At 42.8% G+C, this 23,496-nt stretch overlaps 1 protein-coding gene across 3 annotated transcripts; it reads left to right on the top strand.

Annotated features, from left to right (window-relative positions):
- Positions 1-11: 11 nt before the first annotated feature.
- On the top strand, positions 12-23,206 carry SNX5 (sorting nexin 5). 3 transcript variants are annotated; one of them, XM_081257317.1, is made up of 14 exons: positions 12-116; positions 360-437; positions 10,020-10,124; positions 11,236-11,346; positions 12,402-12,523; positions 13,585-13,708; positions 14,380-14,475; positions 15,684-15,789; positions 15,872-15,947; positions 17,217-17,256; positions 17,346-17,432; positions 18,664-18,823; positions 21,688-21,773; positions 23,023-23,206. In XM_081257317.1, exons 2-14 carry the CDS (start codon positions 387-389, stop codon positions 23,071-23,073), a joined length of 1,215 nt encoding a protein of 404 aa, XP_081113443.1. In that variant the 5' UTR covers positions 12-116; positions 360-386; the 3' UTR covers positions 23,074-23,206. The 3 variants fall into 3 exon arrangements, with proteins under 3 accessions (XP_081113443.1, XP_081113442.1, XP_081113441.1); XM_081257316.1 differs by having other exon boundaries at positions 26-116; positions 356-437; XM_081257315.1 differs by lacking the exon at positions 12-116 and having other exon boundaries at positions 208-437.
- The last annotated feature ends 290 nt before the right edge of the window (positions 23,207-23,496 follow it).

Below are 23,496 nucleotides of genomic sequence, written 5' to 3'. Positions count from 1 at the left end.
GCTGAATAATAAATTCCCTCCCTCCAAGAGCGCGCAGCCTTTCTTGAGAAGCGGCTCGCTGGGAGAGTGCCTGTGGCGGCAGGTGGTCGGCAGCTTCTGCGTGGCTCGGAGCGAGGGTAGGCCCCGCGTAGCTTGTTTGCCCGGCTCCAAGATGGACGGCAGCGGGGACGGGGGAGGCCGCCCTGGGGGAGCACGTGGGGCGCCGCTCGCCTTTGCCGGGGCTGCTGGGACGGTGGAGGAGTCGCGAGGCCTCCCGCCGCCGTCGGGCAGAGAGGCTGGCGGAGGCGGGGCTGCGGCCGCCCCCGAGACGAGCCCTGGCGGCGGCGGCGGCCCAGCCTCTTCTCTCCTCGCACAGCCAGGCGGCCACGCTCGAGGCCCGCGTCGCCATGGCCGCGGTTCCCGAGTTGCTGCAGCAGCAGGAGGAGGACCGCAGCAAGGTGAGGCCCTGGCCGCCCTCGGCCCCCGGGCCGGGAGGCCCTGGCGGTCACCCAGACCCCACGCTCCTTGCCTTGGTTCCCGGGAGGGGCTCGCGGGGCAGGGGCCGGAGACGCTGGAGCGCGCGCTCGGCGTGGAAAGTTGCTAAAACTTCTCGGGGGAGACAGCGCGGTGCACGCGAGACCCGTTTTGCAGCAAACGACGGAGCTCGAAACCGCGCCGCAGCCCCTCCAAAATACTGGGGAAATTCAGTCGAGTCAGGTATCGGGAGTGTGTCTCTTGCGACTTCATAAGCGCTCAGCGCGCCTCTCTGGGAGGGAGTTCAGTCATTTTTAGGAGGTGCTCAAATAGTTGAACTTAATTTTCGCTCTTAAGATTTGCGTGTTGATGTAAGGTACCCCCATGCCGCTTGGATCTTGAGGTCTAAAAGGTGACTAATGCAGTCAATTTATGTCACCATAGCCAATTGAAGATTGAGGCAAGCCTCTACTTTGATTGGTCCTTTACTTATAAGTTAGTTTGAAATATACAGGGGTTGGTATGAGCCGCAACGTTTTGTGCAGAATCGTCAACAGAAACGTTTTTCTAACAGAAAATGAAAAAAAACTAATCCAGGAATTCGAGGCGCTCTGACATTTAAGTAACGTGGAAGGCATCTCTTTAGAAATCAAAGGCATTTTTGATCCACAGCTCTTTGGAGAGACCTTTTCATCTAGTGGTGCCAAAGCTCGCAGAAGGCTGCCGGATTCTTCAGCAAGGGGGTCACTGCTGTATTAGTTACTGAAATGAAGCGTGAGGATAGGGTCTTGGTTGGGGTATTTTTATTTCTTTCAAAGTGGAAAGAAGTAATTTTTTTTCCCCTCCCTAAAGCCGGAAGTGGGAACTTGAGAACCATTTTTTCTAGAACATTCCAAAGGTAGTTTTCTCTCTAGAAGTTTAGATGGCTGAATAGAAATTTGGGTAGATGGATTCCCCCCCCCATCCCCCACCTTCCATCTTCTTTCTTGGTCCAGAATTTATTTTAGACAGCTCTTTACAACTTCAATCGACCTTCCTATTTGTTAGTATAGTATACCTGTGGTTGGTTTTTAAAATAACTTCCCCACCATTCTGATTCTCGAGCAGAAGAGGATTCTGAAGGCTGTTTCCTGCCTCCTGGTTTTAGTGACTACAGGAAAGGATTTTATAGAATTATCTTCCTGCTTTTCTTTTAATTGCAGAAATAAGGAAATAATAAACTTAATAAAATATTACTCTAACACGTGGTTTCATTTTTCTTCCTGGTGTCCGATACTAGTCCTGGGATGTGGATCAAGTCTAGATGATTTTTACTGTTCACCAAAGGGGAGTTTGGGACAAGAGTGAAATAACAGGAGGGCAAATCTTGGGCAAACTGTTCTCTTGCTGTAATTTAGCTTTGTTAGTTAACTGAAATATTTTTACATTTTTGCTGAAAATGTAAGTTTAAACTTTCTGATTGCCTTGGAATTTCCATGAGGATAGGGGTTCTTGAGGTTTAGACCTGCTAATAAGGCAAGGAACATAATTAATTCTTGAGGATTTTGAGTGCTCCTGCAGAACTTTTGGCTACTTTAGCAAAAGAGGAGTACTGGCCTATATCCGGTAGCCTGGCACTTCCATTTAGTCGTATCCTTTTGAGCTGAAGGTGTTGATTTGTCTCCTTTCCCAGAAAGCAGTTGTATGATTAATTTGTTCTTTAACTAGTCCTCTACTGATGGGAAAGATGGTGTTCTGGTCTTTAAATTTAGAAAAGTGATTTGCTGAGTCGAGCCCCTGAGAAATTTAACTGAACCTTTAACACCATTAGGCCGCATCTTCATGATAAACTGGTGTAGTGCAGCCCCCGCCCCGCCTCCCTCACTGGCTGCATCAACATTCTAAGGTGTCTGGAGTTTTTAATGGTTGGGGGGAGAAATAGAGATTATGCAGAACCTTGTTCCCATAAGGTATTTACCCAGGCTTCCTGTTTGCCAAGAGGTCCTTTAAACAGCGGGCATCACGTTTAGGCTCCCACTCACAGACTCAGTGTATGTCTATTGTGATGAGTCTTGGTCCCGTTAGTCTTGCCAACCTGCGGCAAATGGAGTGCGAGTCCTGATTGTCTCCTGGGATTTTTATTATTCTTAACTTGTTAGTGGACTGAAGCAAATGATCACACAGGAGAAGCTTTGTAGGGGCCCTCCCCAGCCTAGCGCTGTTACTTTCACTAGTTGGTTACATGGGCTTTGGGTGGACAGTGTTTCCTTCCCAGAGCCAGTCATTAACGTTTTACCTTTATGCTGCTTCTCTTGTTTGCAGATTGTTAACTGGTGTGGAAGTTGTCTCTAGGGACACCACTCTCCACCAGCTTAGATGAAGAGTGTTAAAATTTATGTTAGTATAGGAACAGTCCTGAATTTTCACCAATACTGTAGCAAGTCCAGAGTAACTGATTCTTGTGGAGTTAAGTTTTCTACTATGTTTATGGCTTGACTTCTTAAATTCGGGAAGTGTGGCTTCTCAGAGCTGCCCAAGCCTTAGTTCTGGATCAGTAACTTGCAGGCAGTGTCTTAAGATCCCCATTTGTGAATACTACTATAGCAGGTCATGATCTGCCTACTTTTTTTTTTTTTTTTTTTTTTTGGCTGTAGGAAGAAATGGCCTAGGGCGACTATGAGAGTATTTTCTGGATTCTGAGATCCAAATTCTCAATTGGTATGAGACCTAGTAAGTGACTAACATCTAATGTAGAGCTTCAGTTTAAACCAGGGTTTCTTAACCTGAGCACTACCGATTGACATTTTGGGCTTGATAATTTTTTGTTGTGGGGAATTGTCCTTCCTGCACATTGTAGCAGTATTCCTGGCCTTTATTGGGTGACTGTAGCTCCCTTCCCTTCATTAGTGACAGTCAAAAATAAATGTAGACACTGTCAAATGTCCCTTGGTTGAGAATCACCAGTTTAAACTTTGTAAAATGGTGTGATATGGGTGGGTCAGATTGTGTTAGAGGCTAATCTTTAGTGTGCCAGTCTGTTTCAAGTTTTTTTCAGATGCTTGATAAATTCTAAGGAAATAACAGGCCGTTTAAAACATCAGCATCGTTAACTATCTTTGGTAGAATTAGCCTTCCCCCCGGTATTGAGGAGCCTTACCAAAAAAATGGTAAAGGGTTCGGGGCAGTTGAGAGTTACACTCTGCTGTGTTTACCATGTTGGAGTTCACTGCCCCCTTTGGACGATGGAAACCTGAGGCTCGGATGCCACAGTACTCACAAAGCATTGTGGGGCAGAATTGAAGATCACTGAGAAATGTGCTACAGGGTGGAACTTGGTTTTAAAATCCTGCTTTTTTGCTCTGTTGTCCTGATTGCTTGAGGAAATTAGGATGTACTCCTGTAGGTCAGTAGTACCACTGGCCAGTGGTGAAAGGCACATGCAGTGAAGTTAGGTTGTATTTAGAGAAACAACCTTTTAATGAACCCAGTTATTCAGAGAAAAGTATTTTTGTGCTTTATAAGTTCTGCCTTTTATTTTTGAAATAGCGAAGGGATAGTGGGACATCTTATCTTGCATGAATAGCAAATTTGTTTTTTACAGGTTCAAATTGAGAAGTTTCTTTACATCTTTACATGAGAAACTAGCTCCCCCCCCCAAAAAAAAGATACTTCACCTCCAACACCTGTATATTTTCTGATTGGCCATTGAGTTAACTCTTAAGAAGAGAGGTTTCCCCATAAAAGGGGGATATGGAATTTCTCAATTGTTTCATACCCCAAAGGCAAACCGTAAATACACAGGGAGGAGTGAAGTTGCAGTTTGAGGTTCAGGAGAGACTGAACTTTAGTTTAGTTTAGAGATTGGGTTCTTGGATTGACTCCCCCCCTTCCTTTTAGAAATTTGGTGTGACTTTTTCAGGCGCTGCTATATCGTCTGGAGAGAAAAGTGTAGTTTTCTCAAAAGTTGCTTATGTTAATCTGTGGTATGCGTTTTCTGCCAGAAGAGTTTATGGTTTACTTGTTTTTGAGGGGCAGATCCCTAAGCCTTTGGGTCTAGTTAGTGTAAATGGTGAGGAGCACAAATGCAGATGTCGCCAGCCTTAAGGCTTTCGCCTGATCTTTAGTGAAGAGCAGTACAAAGCTTACATGTTGTGCTAGTGGGGACCAGGTACCTGGTGAGTGATGAAGGGCTGAAATATTTATATCTGAAAGAGCTGGGAAATGTGTGGTGCCTCTGACTAGCATACAAGGAATCCCACCAGGAAGCAGGCAAGCTTTTCTTCTCTCCACGCTGCCATTTGTGTCTTAAACTCATGACACAAGCTCAAGCTCAGCTCCATCCACGTTGCTGAATCATCTTTGTTGGTGAAGGTAAATTTTATTCTCACATCTTTTTCTATTTCATCTTGGGTTGATCATAAAGTAAGACTGCTTTGTAGTAAGGAGCTGTGGACTTGATAGACCAGGAACTTTTGGAAGGGAGACTTGATGAAATCTAGTAGTAGGTGAAGGGCTTTAGCTTTGAATGGAGGAAACTAGTTTTTTGTTTGTGGCAGCTGCTTCCTCTGTAGCAGTGGTATGTTGATTCCCAATAGAATTTCTGTGCTAGGAGATCATTATAGATCATATGGTTCAACATTTCACTTTGTGAACTCCTGAAAATAATCCAGGTATCTTGCAATTAGATGGATTGTAATTAGATGGATTTCACAATGAATTTTATTTTAGCCAGTAATTCAGCTTAATCTCTTTCTGGTTCCATGTTGGGATTCCACTGGCTCATGGGCTTGCAGCCTTGTGAAATGATGATTCAGTTTATCCATTCGCTGAGTGCGCTGCACTGACCTTCTTCCAAGCCTGGATTTCTGTTCTAGGAACTCTGGGCTGCGTAGCCTCCAAGTGCCCTGCAGTCTGCAGTGTTCTACTGTAGACAGCTTGTGTGTTGGTGGACTACCGGTAAGAATGGTTGGTGTCAGCAGGGATGGGTCCCTGTGGGTCTCATCTCACCAAGATGAGTGGTGGAAATCTGATCACTTGCTGCAGCTCTTTATCTAGTTGTTAAGCTTGTGGCTAATTTCCATAACTATTATCTATGTTAGTAGACTGAGATCTAGAAGTCTTTGGTTCTGTTGTCCTTGAGGACTATGAGATGATATTCGCAGGCCTGAATTATAGGAAGGGGGAGCCAGTGGCGGGGGGGAGGAGATGAACACATATACCTGTAAAAGCAGCTCATGTATTGCACACAGTCAATTCAATTGTTTTTCATGCACCAGTGCCTCAGGGATAAGTGGGATAGAGCACAGACAAGTTTTGGTTACCTTCAGGGTGGGAGAAAATAGTAAGAAATAATTCAGTACCATTACAGTATTTGAGCCATAAAGAGGGGTTCGGAGAAAGATACAGTATTAGAATTTCTTACAGAGCACTTCCTTCCTGTGAGCTGAAACAGTAACAAAGTAATATATGTTTCATAAGTATGTATCATGTGAGTCAGTTTTCAGAAATTACTGCAAATCCAGTGTGTCTGCCGCAGAGCATTTTTGGATTTATTTCTTCACTAGTGAGTATTGGACTAGGCAAGGTATTCGTACCTGTCTAGCTGAAATATGGCCTGGTTGTTTCTTGCCTGTTCTGGCTCCATGCTGCTTACAGACCATTCAAAGATTATTTGTCGTATTGGCCCTCTCCCTGGTAGGGGTCTTTTAGTACCTTAGCCATTGGGCGAAGGGAAAGCGAAGCAGAATCCTTAGGAGAGAAACAGTTTGAAGGAGAGGCACACTGATGTAGCATGTGCCGGTTAAGTACATTTCTGCTTCGGGACTGGAGAATGGAAAGTCATTTCAGTGTATACATGCAGGCTTTTCTTCTAAATGCAGTAGTTTCCTTGCAACATTCAAATTAAGATGGAAATAATAGGGGCTGGCATATTCAATTTCTTGCATGTATACAAAACTGGTTAGACTTAAGTGGCTATTCAACTAGACCCCATTCTAGCAGATCAGAGTTACTGTGGAGATGATTTCTTCCCATTGTGTTTTGTCATTTAGCTATATGGCAGTAGTGTAAACTGGAGTCTGCAGCTGCCGTAACATTTTTTATACTTTGTGTATCTTCTTCTGTGGGTTCTGAGTTTCTGAATCTGGCTTTCTGTGTTGTCCAGCCACAGAGGTGCTCTTCGCAATCTCTGTGCCACTTAACCTTTTGAAGAGGAGGCTTTGCAATGGCGTTAAATTAAAGTCATGTACCAAAGTGAGTCATAAGTGAGATCTGGACCAAAAGTGGTCCTTAGCAGCTCAGAGCTTTGCAGATCTGTCCTGTGGCCAGTGTCAGGTGCCCCAGCTGGGAGGCTGATGAACAAGTGAGGGAATGCACAAGGATTGATTTAATTTTTCTCCTTTCCAGCTCTCTTACCAAACCTTCAGATTTCTTAAAACAGTTAAAATTTTGTTTTCTAAATGAAGCAATGCTTGTTTACCCCCTTTTCTTCTCACAAAGATCACTGTAATCCTTACTGTAAGGATTAGTCTGATAAGGAAGTATATTGGGGACTGAAACTCCATCTAAAACTTGGAGTATGTGATGTAGTGGTTTCTGTGGAAATCTACAAAAGAAAGTCTGTTTTAAAACTTAACATTGCGCATTGGAGAGTAAATGTGTTTTAAATTTGATTCTCACCAGTGGCCTAAGGGAATGGGAAAGGGAAAGCTAACGTGCCTAAGGTTAGACTCCTTTCTGAAGCCTGCCTCTCCTGCCTGCCTCTCCCCGCTGCTTTAAACAGCTGTCCCAGTCATTTTGACACCTGTGGCCCAGGTCAGACAGTGTTGGCCAGCAGGGCTAAGGCAGCACTCACTTAGTCTAGGGGGCAGAGATGGTGAGTGGGCGAAAGTGTATGGAGGCGTGTCACCCACTTGCTGTACCCTCCACCCTGTTGATTATTTAGCAAGTACTGTGCCATGGGGCTATGGAGTGTTGGTTCTGTTGACCAAGCAGAAAAAGGAATGCTGAGCTTTTAATCACAGTTGATGCTTCCGGAGTGAGGAGAGAGTGCTGACTTAGAAGCTTTAAACATTTCACAACTTTTTGCTCCTTGGTGATTTATGGGCTTTATTATCTGGAGGGTTATCTTGCTACAATACAAGAAAGTTCCTTTGACTTGTGAATAGGGATCATTTGAGTTGGTGATGGTCTGCATACTCAGAATTTTTCCACCATCCTTTTTCAGACAATTCTTTGAGGCCCAAATGCAGACTTTTTCGTGTTATCTGTTGTGGGTTTCTTTGTTTGTTTGTTTGTTTTGTTTTCGTGGTGGGGTGGGAGTGTTTATCATGTCAGGTGGTGGGATTGTTGAGTCCCTTCCTAGGGTGGTATATTTAGGCAGAAGTGATTACTGCCGGAGAAGCTGGGCGCTCGGCATCTTGTTACAGTGCACAGTCTTTCCAAACGTCTAGTGGTTTTTGTTATTTTGTGTCCTCATCACGCTCTTACACTAAAAAACAAAATATCTTTGCTGACAAGAAGATAGTAACACAGTGAATAACCTGCACTGTTACTTCTGTATGGTTGGAGGTGTGGGAAAGAGGTGACATCTGATGGTCGCTGGTGAAGTCCATCGCCGCTTTGACTGGTGCTTCAATGAGCCCTGTTTACTAGATTACATTCCCCTTGGGTCTTCCAACCCTAATTCCCAAGGCAATCCTGGTGGTGCTCGTGGGCTCACTGGGCTTGGAGTGAGCTGGAATGGCATTGACAGTATGTTCAGAAATGGAGAGACTGCCGGAGACCAGAATTTGTGACCTCGTTAGGAAATGGAGTCTCAGGAAACATGGCTGTGGTTGCTGAACTCCGGGAAATGCACCTTAGACACGGTCCCTGGCCCGGCCCCATCTTTCCACCAGTAACCTGACCCACTTTATTCGTGTACTTACTCTTGACGCATACAAACATGAGATCAGTGGGGTGGCCAGTATTCTGCAGTCAAAGTTAGTGTATATTTTGAGGTCTTTTTGAAAGCTGCATTTACCCAGTGGTAAATTTTCAGGAGGAAGGAAGCTTTTATCAGAAATGTGTCAGAGCTAGAGTCACAGCTGTGATAAAATGAAGTATCCCTGACCTTGAAGCTTTATCTTTGTTTGCAGAGATTTCATAAAGGGACGTGTGAAAATTAAGCCAAACAAGCAAATATTTCATAGGAGTCATCAAGAATCCACTTGGAAGATGTATTTAGGTTGACATGTCAGGAACTGTTAAGTATATTGTGACCTTAAAATACTTGATGTTAAAAATCAAGTTCTGGTGGCAAGACCGTGAGCCTTAGTTCTTAGAGGAAAGCCATTGTTCTAGGGCTCACTCTGGTTTTTGCAATTAAAATTTTTTTCTTGGTCACAGTGCTGAAGGAAAAAGGGAAGTACTGACAGTTTCTGAGATACTACAAAGGAGAGAGAAGTAATCCATGTGTTCTTAGAGAATATGTTTCATCTTTTCATACCTAATAGAACCAGTTTTTCTATTTTCAGAAGTTCATCAGTCTTTGGTCTTCTTATTTTGAAGAAAGGAATTCAAAGGGAAATTTAGAGGGAAATACTCAGGATTCCCTGTTCTCTCATCCTCTTAACTCCAGTCTTCACTTGGCATTTCCTGTGTTAATAGTCTAGAGGGTTCTGGCAACTTTAGCACTAGCTTACAATTGGGGGCTGGGGGAAGGATGAGATGTTTAATCCCTGCAATCTCTTATTTGTGTCAGGCCTTCAGATCCACTGTCAGCTTGTCTGTCTTAAGAATGAAAGAATTTATCATATTTTAGATTCAGTAGGAAAGCTTTTTTTTAAGGAAGACCATTTTAACCACTTTTTCCTAACAGTCCACTTCTTCCAAGAATTCTTTTTAAACAGGCAAAACTGGAGTTGGATATTATTTTCCTCTGAGTTTCCAACTCACAAAAATCATTTACTTTTGTTTCCAGGGCAGTGCTCACACTTCTCCCTTATATGTAATCGCAGTGGAATTCTGATAATTAAGGCCTTTGTTGGTTTTTACAATTCACTTCTTGTGTCTAGATTTCTCATCTCCTTGACAGTCCCTGAATATCAATAGGTCCACTCTTGAGTGGATTTTTATCTCTCCACGCAAGATCCCATACCACCTGACTGTTCTCTGTACTTCCAAATTTTCCCAGCCTCTAACTTTCAGATAGTCTGTTAATGCCTCTTGAATGTTCTTGTAATTTGGGCATTTATGTAAGAAGTTCAGGATTTCATTCTATCCAGTTGAAGCCTTCTTATTCTTAGTACAGTTCTTCAAGTATTTGGTTAAATGTATTTTTCATGTACACATAAAGTATGTAACGTACATGATATTAGAATTATATAGTTGCTTTGTTTAGATTACAGGAATTCACTGGACCCCCCCCATGCATTTAAGAGCAGGTTTTCCCACAGTTTCAAATACTGTCTCAACTGACTTTGTTCTAAATAGAACAATAGAAGTCTTGTATAGAGTGCTTTTTAATTACTAGCTCCCCATTTTTGGAAGGATACTTTTTAGGACTAAAATGAACTTGAGACTAATAGCCAAAAAATGTATTTCAGCTAAGATCTGTATCAGTGGACCTGAATGTTGATCCCTCGCTTCAGATTGACATACCTGATGCACTCAGTGAGAGGGATAAAGTCAAATTTACAGTGCACACCAAGGTAAGTGACAGAATGACTTCAGTAATAAAAACAGTGCCAGGTTGCAGCCTTGGTATTCACATTGGGTGTGAGAAGAGACCTAGTGACCTGAGTGCAGTGTGGCACTCCTGCTGAGTGAGGCCCCTCCCTCCGCTTGCTCCTAGCAAGCGTCAGATGAGTGCTGTTCTTACAGCATCGTCTACTGTGGTGGAGCCCTGGGGCTGTGGGCTTTGCTGGTGTTTAGTGTGGCTTGTGCTCTGCTGCGTGGGGAAGCAAGCCAGGCAGAGCGACAGAGCTGGAGCCACCTGCCACAGAACTCCACCTTTGTTTTTAATTTGCACGCGTGGGAAGTGCTTGCTTTTCCCATATTTACTAAGTTCTTGGCCGTCACCCCACCTATTATGATTCAGAAGAGGTTTTTTTCTTGCAGATTTTTTAAAAAACTTACTTTGAAGTATAACCGATTTATAATGTTGTGTTAATTTTTCTCCAGATTTTTAATTTGACAAAAGCAATATGCCAATCTGTGAAAAATATAGAAAGTTTAATTTCTTGGGATCTTTTCAGGAACATTTTTAGTCTCCTTTCAACTTCCATACTAGTTAAAATGTATTGAGTGCTTGTCTTATGCCAGGCACTTTTGTAAAGAGTTTACATGGGCTTAATTTTCTCTTTCTAACAATCTTATGGTATTCTGTTATCCCCATCTTACAGGTGAGGAACTGAGGTACAGGTTTAAATGAAGTAAATGGCTGAGGCACAATTTGAGTCAGGAAGTTTGAAGCTAGAGCTCTTGGTTTATGCCATCTCCAGCATAATATTGGTAATATGTTGTCTATGAGGTCCTCGCCCATGAGGTTTTCTCTGCGTACCTTGGTGGCTTGATTAACATACCTGTCACTCAGGCAGCGTGAGGCCTACGTGATTATATCTGTCTGAGTTGACCTGAAAGGTGGAGTTGTGTGACTAGAACTCCGTAAAGAACGTGTTGAATCTTAGCTTTGTTCTTTATTGGATCTCATTAAAAAATTGGATGTTCTATTATGCAGAATTTTCCCATAGTGCACTGCATGAAACCCAAGCCACTTTATCTGAAAATAGTAGTTAACAGTCACTTCTTTTTTCTTTACAGACCACGCTGCCCACGTTTCAGAGCCCAGAGTTTTCTGTTACAAGGCAACATGAAGACTTTGTGTGGCTACATGACACTCTTATTGAAACTGCAGACTATGCTGGGCTTATTGTAAGTATATTTTGGATAATCAGGTAATTACTGAAGCCAATTTCTTCTACCTTGCTGTTCATTTTGTTTTGAGAGACTTTTACCCACTTTTTTTTATAATAGATTGTGAAAATAGTCTGATTTCATTTGTCAACTAGAGTATGTGTTAACTGTTACTGATAAAATCTAAAGTATGTGAAAGTAGCGTTTTAGCTGTAAGATGAAGCATAGTCTTATATTCTGTACAGTAAAAGAGAGTAAGCAGTTTCATGGTGTAAAGTCTTGTCTACCTTTGAGTTTAGCATTTCTCGGGCATTTCCTTTCAGCCATCAAGTGGAATTGAACTTTGCTGGTGGTAGTGTGTGCTGGGTTTCTCAGGTGTGTTCTGCTGAAGGCGTAAAGGGGGCAGTTGTCTTTGTGCTCGGCCCTTGAGAGTTAACGCATGGCTCTAGGAAGAGACTTAGCTGATTTTATTTATTTTTAGTTTTTGGCTGCACTGTGCAGCTCGCAGGATCTTAGTTCCCCAACCAGGGATTGAACCCGCGCCCTTGGCAGTGAAAACACAGAGTCCTAACCGCTGGACTGCCAAGGAAGTCCCTTAGTCGATTTTAAAGGAGAGAAACATGGCTTTTCCTGCCAGGCCAGCTGAAGAATCTGGCCAAATAGTTAAACAAAATCAGTACTGAAGCTTATGTTTAAGAGTGTCCACGCAAATTTAGAATCTTTTATCCTCTGGAATAAATTCCTTTATAAATCTAGAGATTATTATCTTCATCGTACTTCATTGGCTTCATTTTAGCATTGATTGAAATATATAAGTTAAACTTGACAGTTGAAGCAGGATAAACTGTCATACCTACCAACTGTCCAGTGATTAACTGAACAAGTGATTGCAGTCAAAGTGAGTGCCCATTGTAGGGGACACTTCTTTTAAATGGCTGAAAGGAATAAGGTTAAGAGAAAAGTGCAAGTTTGATTTTCAGGCAGCCCCACTGGGCTCCCTGCCTCCTGTGCACAGGCACTGAGCTGCACGTCTCGGGGGCGAGAACCCTCACGAGTTACTGTCTTGACTGCAGATTCCGCCCGCGCCTGCAAAGCCTGACTTCGACGGCCCTCGAGAGAAGATGCAGAAACTGGGAGAGGGTGAAGGGTCTATGACCAAAGAAGAATTTGCCAAGATGAAGCAAGAGCTGGAAGCGTAAGTGCATTTTCTTGATGGGGGCTCTACCCTTTGAGAATAAAAATGGTGATGTGTGCAGAAACGAGAATCTGACAGCTAATTTCAGTTAATTAGTTACGTGTCTATTGTCTTCTCAAGCCACATTTTGCAGAGTGTGGGTGAAGGGGCCTGGTCTTTGTACTTTAGACATTGATTCCCTGGGGACTGCTGACGTTGAGTAGATGGTGGTTCTGTTTGTAGACCATGCTTGTCATGGAGTGTTGGTCTGGCATAAAGTGAAGAACTAAACGTTTGTCTTTATATATAAGCAAGTCTTCAGGCTGTGATAATGTACAAAACTTCCTTCCCTGAAGTTTGTTTACTGGAAGTATAGTTGAAACTAGATGGCAGTGAGTGCTGCTACAAAGAAGCATTCTAAGAATAGCCACAGCTATGGCTCTTTTAATCTGGTTGTAATTCATCCAAAGAAAAATGGATTCTTTATTCTGTATCATCGTTGGAGGTTTGCATAGTTTCTTATGACGCCGTCCTTGCACTTCTTTCCCTTGGCTCCCTCCCTTCTTTGGGGTCCATCTCAGCGAGTCTCTTCAGCACGCTGCCACAGGCCCATTGGCCTGGTACCCCGTGGACAGCTCTGAGGATAGAGCGCTGAACACAACAGACTCAAGTTCCTACTGTTGGGAAGTTTAGAGTCATCTCTAGTGTGTAGATTGAGATGAAGCCACTTTGTAGTTTCTGATGGTTCCAGGCTTTGTTAGACTCACTGCTGTGTACATGGCTGCAAAATTAAAGGGTTTTCATGGTTTTAAAGAAGCCAGTGTTTTGTGCTTAAGTACACGTGGGTTTGGGCTTCACAGATGTACCCTATCAACTCTGGTTATATTGCTTCCCCTTTCGGTGGCTGTTCCACAGATTCCAAAACAAGAACTGCCTTATTACCTAGTTGGATGCTACATTATACCAAGCTGCTTTGGGTCCAGTTGAGGTGTTCTGCATGGCTGCAGGAGCAGCGCAGTGAGGTCCCAGGGAGCAGTGTTGGGTGGTCAGCTGAGCTGAGGCCTTGTGCGCTTCTCTTCCAGTGAGTATCTCGCGGTCTTCAAGAAGACTGTTTCTTCCCATGAAGTCTTTCTTCAGCGGCTCTCCTCTCACCCTGTTCTCAGTAAAGATCGCAACTTTCACATTTTCCTGGAATATGATCAAGATGTAAGGCATTTTTATTCCATTTCCATGATCCAGTTAAAATGTACAAAGAATATACTTGATATATTTTCTGAAAAATTGACTTTCAAGGTTGAGTTTCTTATCAACACAACAGAAACCTTTCTTAGATGCTCCTCTCCTTGCTCACCTCCCCCAGGGCAATAGATCCAATGTGTAAGGCATTTTTATAAAATGTTGCATGTAAATATTTTGACCTTTTCCCCCTCAGTTAAGCTTGGGATTATTCGAAAGAATTTAAGTTGATCCACATTTGTCTTTTTCATTGAAAGGGAGACATATGCTTGCTTTTTTACAAAAATACGTTACATTTCTTGGTGTTTAATATGTATGAGGCAAGCCCTGACCTACACATTTCCTCACAGGTCTTCTAACCAGTGAATAATCAGCATAACAGAACAGTAATTCTATCAAGAATTTAAAGGCACTAAGACTTGATATTGATACCTAGATAGTTTTTCAAAATATCTCCTAAGTCATACTTTTAGAATTACAACCTGTGCTTAGATTTAGCTGTTTATTTGATATTTTATTTGTTAACGACGGAATTAGAGGTATCTTAAGTGTATACTTATACTAGTAAACAGTTACTTGGAATGTGTTCAGGACTTGATGGGAAATACATGTACAGTTAACTGTTTTGGATTTCTCTTTAGCTAAGTGTTAGGCGGAAAAATACCAAAGAGATGTTTGGTGGCTTTTTCAAAAGTGTGGTGAAAAGTGCTGATGAAGTCCTTTTTTCAGGAGTTAAGGTAAGTGGCCTTTAGCTGTTTGAGAAAATTCTTCTCTTTGTGTGAATAGGTGACCTTTTGTTTCTTCAGAATAGATATTTGTGAAACAAATGGTATTAGCTTCTCAAAAATGTAAATAATTTTTTTCAAATTTGGTTATTTTTATCTACTCATTGAATTTTCACTTATTTTCCGAAAATACTCCGTTCTTTCCCAGGAGAAGGGATAAGAACCTTTCCACACTTAAGTCTTCATTTTCTCCTTTTCTGTAAGGAGAGGTTACTCAGTTATTTTTTTTTTAAAATAAGCTACAAGACCAGTATTTCCTGCTATTCTCCAGAATTGCACTGTCCCCTGGTAGCCCCGGCCTCAGGTGGCAGTTGAGCACTTGACAGATGCAGTTGGCTGGTGTAATAAAGGAACTGAATTTTATGTTTTGTTTACATGCTGGATTTCAAGGACTTGATAGGAAGAAAGAACCATAAAATATGGGTTTTACCTGTTTCTTTTTGTAACATGGTTACTACAAAAGTTTTAAGCGGCACGTGTAGCTCACATGTTTCTATTGGACAGTGCTGTTCTAGAACATCAAATAAATGTACAAGTTTCTCACTAGCCTTGTAGGTGTGGTTTATTTCTTCACTCCTCAGCGCCCCTCCCTTCTACCATAACAGTTACTGTCTGGTGTCTGACTTTGCCACTTGAGGGCTTGAGTAGGGAGCCCAGGGTGTAGGTGCTGAGAAAGACAGGGCATTGTCAGAAATGTGGAAGCTCTGGGGCTGTCTCTGGCACAGCTGAAGGTGTGCTGTCCCCATGCATTGTGGGGGCGTTTGACATCCCTGGTCAGTGCCCGCCAGATGCCAGCGTTGCCTCCCAGTCTGGAACCGAACACATTGGTCAGGTGCAGGTATCCGAGGCGAGGGAGCCACCCACCAGGCGGAACCACTGCTCTAGCGGAATTACTGGAGGTTAGAGAGGATGCTGAGTTTTACTGGGCTGTGCTAAATGGCTCTTCAAAATGGTTTTCTGTTGACATTTCCTGCCAGCATTTCACTTTTCCTAATCCCAGGTATGAAAAGTGCATTTCAAAAAAAATTATTTTTATTTCCCTAGTCTTTAGAGTTTAAACTTCTTATGCATAAGCTTATTTCTTTAGTGCTTTTTTCTAATATAAAATACATATTTGTAAGAAGTTTTGCTTCTTAAACCTCTTTTTTCCTTCCCTTTAGGAAGTAGATGACTTCTTTGAGCAAGAGAAGCATTTCCTCAGTAACTATTACGATAGGATCAAGGGTTCCTGTGCAAAGGCTGACAGAATGACCAGCGCTCATAAAAGTAAATACGTTCGCCCATTAGCCCCTTAGTCTGCTAATGTGCCAGCTCTGCTCACATAAAAGGACTATCCTTGTTCCTGCAGATGTAGCGGACGATTACATCCACACCGCAGCCTGCTTGCATAGCCTGGCTTTAGAAGAGCCCACAGTCATCAAAAAGTAAGTTTTTGTTGGAAGACATTTTCTCTAATCCCCTAATTGAAAACTGTTGGGTGGTAAAATGGGTAATGACTGCACAGGTTCAGTTCCGCTCTTGAGCCAAGCCCACCTCGGGTCGACCATAGTCTCCAGCACTCACTTGATACTATACAGCCTCTGAACATAAATACTTGTAAGACGTTTGTAGGGGACTCAGGGCACTTCTGTACCAAAACGTGGTAGCTGTTGTCAAAGCCTTTATTTCTGTCAAACTTACATGTGTCTGTTGTTGATTATTTTGGTTTTGGAATTGTCTTTGAGAGAAGTTTGCTTTGTGTTTGCTGGCAAATGGTGCTTGCGCTTTACTCGGTAATGCCCTGGGCTGACTTGAAGAGGTTTGGTTAAGGTGGCCATAAGGGTAAAGTAATGACCCCAGTCTGATTTTGAGCATTTTTTATATTAATTTTTCACAGTTTCTTCATTCTAGTTATTTCTGGTATGAGATGGTGTGGTTGGCCCCTTCCATATCTGTGGGTTCTGCATCTACAGCGTCAAACAATTGCATATCGAAAATACTTGTTTTTAAATTCCAGAAAGTTCCAAAAAGCAAAACTTGAATTTGCTGTGCATCAGCAACTGTTTGCATAGCATTTACGTTGTACTTAAAACTATTTACATAGCATTTACATTTTAGGTGTGATAAGTAATCTAGAGATGATTTAACATATACAGGAGGGTGTACCTGCATTATATGCAAATACACCATATAGATAAGGGACTTGATCAACTGTGGATTTTAGTCTGTGTGCAGGGTGGGCACTGTATCCTGGAACCACCCCTCGCTGTTACTGTCAAACGACTGTGTTCTACTTACACACACCTAGGCTTGGTCTAGGGGGCGTTAGTATTTCAGACTTGAAAATGGGAGTCAGGCTGATGGCAGAACCAAGACAAACTAGTAGCGTATTTATGGCTTAGAACCTGACCTTGGCTAACACAAGTTTAACAGCGGATGAGAACTTGGGGACATAGGTTCTGCACAGCAAGGTGGCTGAGGGGCAGCAAGAGAGGCCAATGCCGGTGAGTGCGGCACTGGAAGTGTGCTCGATTTCGTAACCGTGTTCTCTGCTATATTGGGCCACTTGTGGTGAAAGCATTGCTTTGACATGTTAATTCTAAAGCGCCACAGACTAGGACTCCTGAATTTGCCCATTCATGTCTTAGAGCATTGATAAGATCATATTTCATACATGATTTAAGACCGTAAGCCAAAATCGTGTATATTTGCAGGTACCTGTTGAAGGCGGCTGAGCTATTTGAAAAACTTAGGGTAAGGATTTTTATGTTGGTCTTCAAGGTATGTATTTTATAATCTGTAGATTTCTGCTTAGACGGTGGTGGCCTTTGATTTTTTAACAGAAAGTAGAGAGTCGAGTCTCCTCAGATGAAGACTTAAAGCTGACAGAGCTCCTCCGATACTACATGCTCAACATAGAGGCTGCTAAGGTGAGGGAGTTCTCCCAGAAGAGGTCTGATGATACAGATGTATTCTCTTTGTTAAAAATGAAAGAAGATAGGAATTTGTCAGGATTGTTCATGTAAGTGATGTCAGCTTAAATAAAGAAGTAAACTGAGGTAAGCTCGAGTTTCTTCAGGAATAGCAGAGGAGTTGCATGCAGTATGGGAAACACTGTAGCAAGCCACAGGAGAGTCCATTGAGGGTGTGGGGTGGGATGTATTTTGGGGCAAGGGGTGCAAAGAGGAAGAGTCTTTGGCAGTAAGATGGTTGGCGTGGGGGAGCTGGTCCCCAGCAGTAAGCTCATTGGCTGGTGTTCACTGGTCGGGAGGTAAGTCTGGGTCTCCTGTATATCAGGTGTTTGTGGGAAATCAGTCTCTCAGTTCTTAAGTTGTATAGTTATATTCTGAGGGTGTGGGTGTGTCTCCTCCAGTTCTGTTTTAGATTGAAATCATCTCACAGTGACGTGCCTTTTTGTTACATTGTGTCCTTAGTTTGTATTGCTTAGGAACTCAGGGGCAGTAGGGCTGGTGCTGAGTAGGCAGGTAATGGTTTGGGAGATTATATGCCGTTGGATGCAGAGATAACTGGACACATGCCAAAGGGGCTATTTCTGAGGCAGAAAAGTCTTTGGGGTTGTGGTCTTTCATTGAATTGCAGTTGTCACTGCAGCCTTTGAGTCATAAAGCATCACTTAACCAAAGCAAGATGAAGTGGTCAGCAGAATGACCTTTGGGAATGGAACATGCATTCTTCACTGTCTACACTGTCCTGAAGAAAAATGTTTAAATTATTTTTATATGAAATATACTAAACTTGGCAGCATAAAATTAGGTAGGGAAAATACCTAATGGGAAAATGTCATCAGGTAGTAGAAATTCATTCCTTCCCTCATAGTTTAATTTTAGGTGACTTGTCTTGTGACATGTTTTCTTAGAGAAAAAAATCCTGTAGTTGTCACTGTTTGGTTCCTTCTCTTGATCCATATAAAGAATTCTGGAAAGGCCGTCAGCAGTGCATTAAGCACTGCTAATACCAGCCTAATGTTGAGATTTAAAGGGGGGGCGGTGCAGGAGGTGGTTGATGTCTGACATTTTAGGCAGTGCCCCAAGGTACTTGTCTGTTTTTTAGAGTACTTCAGATAGTCTTCCTGTTCTGTTCTAGAGGTTTTTCGGTATAGGTTTAACTACCATGCATCATACCTGTTAATTTTCTTCTCAGGATCTCTTATACAGACGCACTAAAGCCCTCATTGACTATGAGAATTCAAACAAGGCGCTGGATAAGGCCCGGTTAAAAAGCAAAGATGTCAAGCTGGCTGAGGCACACCAGCAGGAATGCTGCCAGAAATTTGAACAGCTTTCTGAATCTGCAAAAGAAGGTTGAGTGGGGCCACTCTTTATTTACCTTTTGCTTTTTATTAGGAAATAATCTCAAGCTTACAGAGAGAAGTTGCACGAATGGTACAGAGAACACCCATACATCCTCTGCCTTGTCACTTGCACACGTACATGTGCTCCTACTTGTGTGATTTTATAAACATATCTGGGTTGGTTGGTTTTTTTTTAGCCATTTGAGATTAAGTTGTATCTTTCTTAGTCGTTTTATCCCTGAAAACTTGGCTGTGTTTCTCTTACATCCCTACAGTACAGTTACCAACTTCCGGTAACCTTTGATACAGTACAGAGTTGTCCCCTCCCCCACGCCTCCAGGTCCGCACTTGGTGCTGTCTGTCCTTCATTAACACAAGCCTTCCCTTCTCTCCCATATTTTTTTTTTTATCATCTTCATGAGACTCATGGATTCCTGTTTTCAAAAAGTTTTAAAATTCATGACTGTACAAAGTTATTTTGGTGTTCATACTGTCCAGACTGAGCCAGTGAGAGTGCCTTTAAAGCTGGCGTGTCCTTACGACACCCCCATATTTTTGAGGATTAGATGTTTTGTGCTAATCTTAGACCTTTTCTACTCCAGCCATGAAAATCGCCATTTCTTCCAGGAGCCCAGGTTGAGTGCTGCGTGTGCTCATTTCTTCTGGGGTGCCTCTGCTTCTAGACCTTTCAGCCAACAGTGGGGAAATGTCAGGATGTGTGCATACACGTATATACTCTTCAGGGATCACGAGTCTGTGATAATGACTCAATTGTATTCCATCTCCACAGGGTTGGTTCTTGCCTTCCACCATTCCAGAGTAAGGGGCTTTTAAAATATAATTTAGGGGCTTCCCTGGTGGCGCAGTGGTTGAGAATCTGCCTGCTAATGCAGGGGGCACGGGTTCGAGCCCTGGTCTGGGAGGATCCCACATGCCGCGGAGCAGCTGGGCCCGTGAGCCAGAACTACTGAGCCTGCGCGTCTGTAGCCTGTGCTCCGCAACAAGAGAGGCCGCGATAGTGAGAGGCCCGCGCACCGCGATGAAGAGTGGCCCCCACTTGCCACAACTAGGGAAAGCCCTCGCACAGAAACGAAGACCCAATACAGCAAAAATAAATAAATAAAATAAAATAAAATAAAATAAAATCTATGGGAAAATATCTCATTTAAAAAAAATAATAATAAAATAAAATATAATTTAGGACTTCCCTGGTGGTCCAGTGATTAAGACCCTGTGCTTCCAATGCAGGGGGCACAGGTTCAATCCCTGGTCAGGGAACTAAGATCCCGCATGCCACGCAGCGTGGCCAGAAAAATAAAACAAAATAAAATTGGGAGATGGTGTCCCATGTCCATTGAACATGAGTGTAATAGGTAGTCTTTTCCTTAGTGGGGATCTCCCTGTCCTGAAGTTCTTAGGGGCCATGGAACATGCCAGAGCAAAAAGTAAAGACTGTGTCTTCCAGAATGTGAATGTAAATTAGAGTGGACACTTGATTCACCCTCAGAACACCCTCCTCCTTCAGAACTCAGGTTTCCATGTGGAATCCGTATCTCATCATAAGACTGTTTCCTCAGAACTTCCCCCTCCTCTGTGGCGCTGGAGTCCCGGGGTATCTGGAAGAGCTCCGCTCCTTTGTCTTGGCTTCTCTCTGTTCAGGACTCCAGTGCCCTCACTGAGGGACAGGGCTTCTCTGTACAGTCTTTGCAAATGGCCTGCAGACATACTCCCATGGCTGCCCTTTGTATTCTTTCAGAGGAACCTCCTTCTCGCTGCCCTGTAGTTTAAATAAAAATTCTAGCTTTAAAAAAAAAAAAAGCTAATTTAAATTTATAAGGAAAAAGAACACTTCAAAACTACTGAGTTGAAATCTTAGGTTATTTTATAGGCCAGAGTTTAGTGGCTTTGAGAATTTTTTTTAAAGAGAAGCCACAGAGCTTTACAGTGGTGCCGGATTAGGCCTGTCTCTATTGCCCAAGGTTTGTCCCTTTGTTGTTTGATCGTATCCTCCTCATTCAAAATGTAAGCCTGGGTGTACACTATTTAAAAGTGCAGTACTCTGTAGAATAATGAGATAAATGGCTCCTAGCCTGTTTGTCTTAGGCTGAGGTTCTAAGGTTGTGGCTGAATTGATGGGAGCTCTTGCAGAAGCACAGGGCAGTGGGCAGGTGTCCTGGGAGACAGATGGGTCAGTCTGGAGTTCTGGTCCTGGAGGGAAGGAGAAGAGCTTATTCTGACATCTGACAAGACCAGCCGGATCTATCCGAGTTACTGTCGTTAACATCACTATACATTTTTTGAGTTTTTATTTTTTAATGTGGCTGCTTGTATTACATTTCTGTTGGATGGTGCTGTGTAGACAAGATACAGGATTCTGAGCACCAGCTTAAGCTAAGGGAGGATTTTGATCACAGGAATGATGGTGAGAGCTGCAGGGTAGAGCCTGAGTTCTCAAGTGTGTGGAAGGAATCAGAGGGAGTCTGATAGGACAGTGATCCTGAATTTTCATGATGGATCGACACAAAGGTGGCATGTTTTGTAGAAATAGCCACAAAAAAGCAGTTTTCAAAGTTTAAAAATGATCCATAAAAAAGGTCATTGGTGCAAGTATGTGTGGTCCACTACCTCCCTAGCCCACCCTCCACAAGCACTGGTTCCTAGAGGGAAAGGGCAAGGCAGCTCAACTCAGAAACCTCCAGGTGTTAAGGGGCCATTCTTGGTGACTGGGGGTGTGTTCCAATGGCAGAGATAACAAAAATGTGAGAAAATGTGTGGGGTACCAAAGCTTTGGAGATCATTTTATTTGCTAAGAATGGTATTGGAAGTTAAAGATGAAGATTGTTCTGTTTTACTTGGTAAACTTTGCTTTGCAGAGCTAATCAATTTCAAACGGAAGAGAGTGGCAGCATTTAGGAAGAATCTGATTGAAATGTCTGAACTGGAAATAAAGCATGCCAGGGTAAGTGTTATCTCCACACTAAGTCAACTTTGGGGGGGTCTTTTTCAAGTTATTTACCAATTCACTATTCCAGTGTCATCAAGCAGATGGCATTTGCTTTGTGGTTTTAATCCCCTGAGGTGTGGGTGGGAGCCACTTGTCAGAGTATTTTTTCCACTGCAAACCAAAACTACGTATGTTTTGATGAAATACTGCTTTTTGAGAAGGGCATTCTTGGTGGCGGTTACCCAGCTTCTCTCTTGACGTCCTTGCGGGCCACACCCTAAAGGAATTTTTCCAGTAATTTGTGAGCATCCATCATAGCGTTTATAAGCTCTTCGTTATCTGGAGTTTTCATGGAAGATTTTTTTTTATAAATAGTTTTCTAATTTGCTAAGTGTCTTCTGATATTAATTCCCTTTTGGTTTAAAAAGGAGGAAAACTTCCTCATAATGTCTGTAGCATAATTTAGCCCAGAAAAGATGGAGAACAGTGGTTCTCAGTGCTAGAGCATAGTAGAATCCTACTGGGGAGCTCTTAGGGGTTTTTGGGTTTTGTTTTTTTTGTGCCCAGGCTCATTCACTCAGTGTTTCTGGGCTCTTTGGGTGGTTCCTGGGTGCAGCAGATCCTGAACCTCAGGGTGCTGTCTGAGCCAGGGCAGTCAGGTTACTGTCACTGTCCATCTGTGCTGGTTAAAGCAGGAAGACTGAACGTTTGTGTGTATTTTGAATTCCTTTATTTTGACCACAACAGAGATGCTTACTCACTTGCCTCTTTAAGTCCTGCTGTATATATGACCTTTCAAAGTGGAGTTTTAAAGTATCATTTATGGGTCATTTATGATAGTGTTCTGAGTATTCTAGGTTTTTTGAATTCCTTTAAAGTGAGAACTTTGTACAGTATTTCCTGCCAAGTCCTTTGTGAATATTTATCATTTGTAATCTCATTTATAATCTCACCCATAACTACTTTTTAGCAACTTTTTATCCACTTTTTCCAAGGCTTTCAAATACCACATTTAGGTTAAGTCACATGAGTGGGATTGGCATGATTGCAGTGGGAGCAAACCTGGGGTGTGGGGTGGAGGTGCTGAAGTGCTGACCAGCCCTTCTGAGGGTGAGGAAATCCCCAGCGTGAAATTGGGATGAGGGGAATTGTGGTTCAGGGGTCATTGAATGAAAAACAAGCACCCGGCCAGATGTCTTGTGACAAGTGAAGTCTGTGGGTCTGAGGTCCGTGCCTCACCAGTGCCCTGACGTCTGTCTTCTAGAACAACGTCTCCCTTCTGCAGAGCTGCATCGACTTGTTCAAGAACAACTGAACGAAGGATGTGAATGTGAAGAAAGCCCGCATCACTTGCACTCAGATCATTACCACGGAAGATTTATTACCTTTGACTTTAGTTTAAAATTATGTGAATAAATATTTTGATTTCTAAAGATCTTAACACTTAACCATGTTGGTTCAAAAATATTTCTATTGCATGCTACTTGGACATAACTGATCTTTATGCATTTAATACCTCAGAGTGGGTAGAATCTAAGTACTGGGTTCTCCTCTAATTTGTCTTTCGTAATTAAGAAAGGGTGTGGGAATCTTGCGCCTTCTGGAGTCTGTGTAAGCAGTGGTCTGGCACACACTGCCTCACTGTTCCTGTGCCCATGCCCCTACAAACCGGTTACTTTAGGGTAGGTGCCGATTATAACAGATGAGTCAGCCGCTTGTTACAGGTAAGAGACATTAC

The sequence above is a fragment of the Mesoplodon bidens genome (genome assembly GCF_964165515.1).
Source record: "Mesoplodon bidens genome assembly, chromosome: 15".
Lineage (NCBI taxonomy): Eukaryota > Metazoa > Chordata > Mammalia > Artiodactyla > Ziphiidae > Mesoplodon > Mesoplodon bidens.
This window is presented reverse-complemented; position numbering and strand designations above follow the sequence as displayed.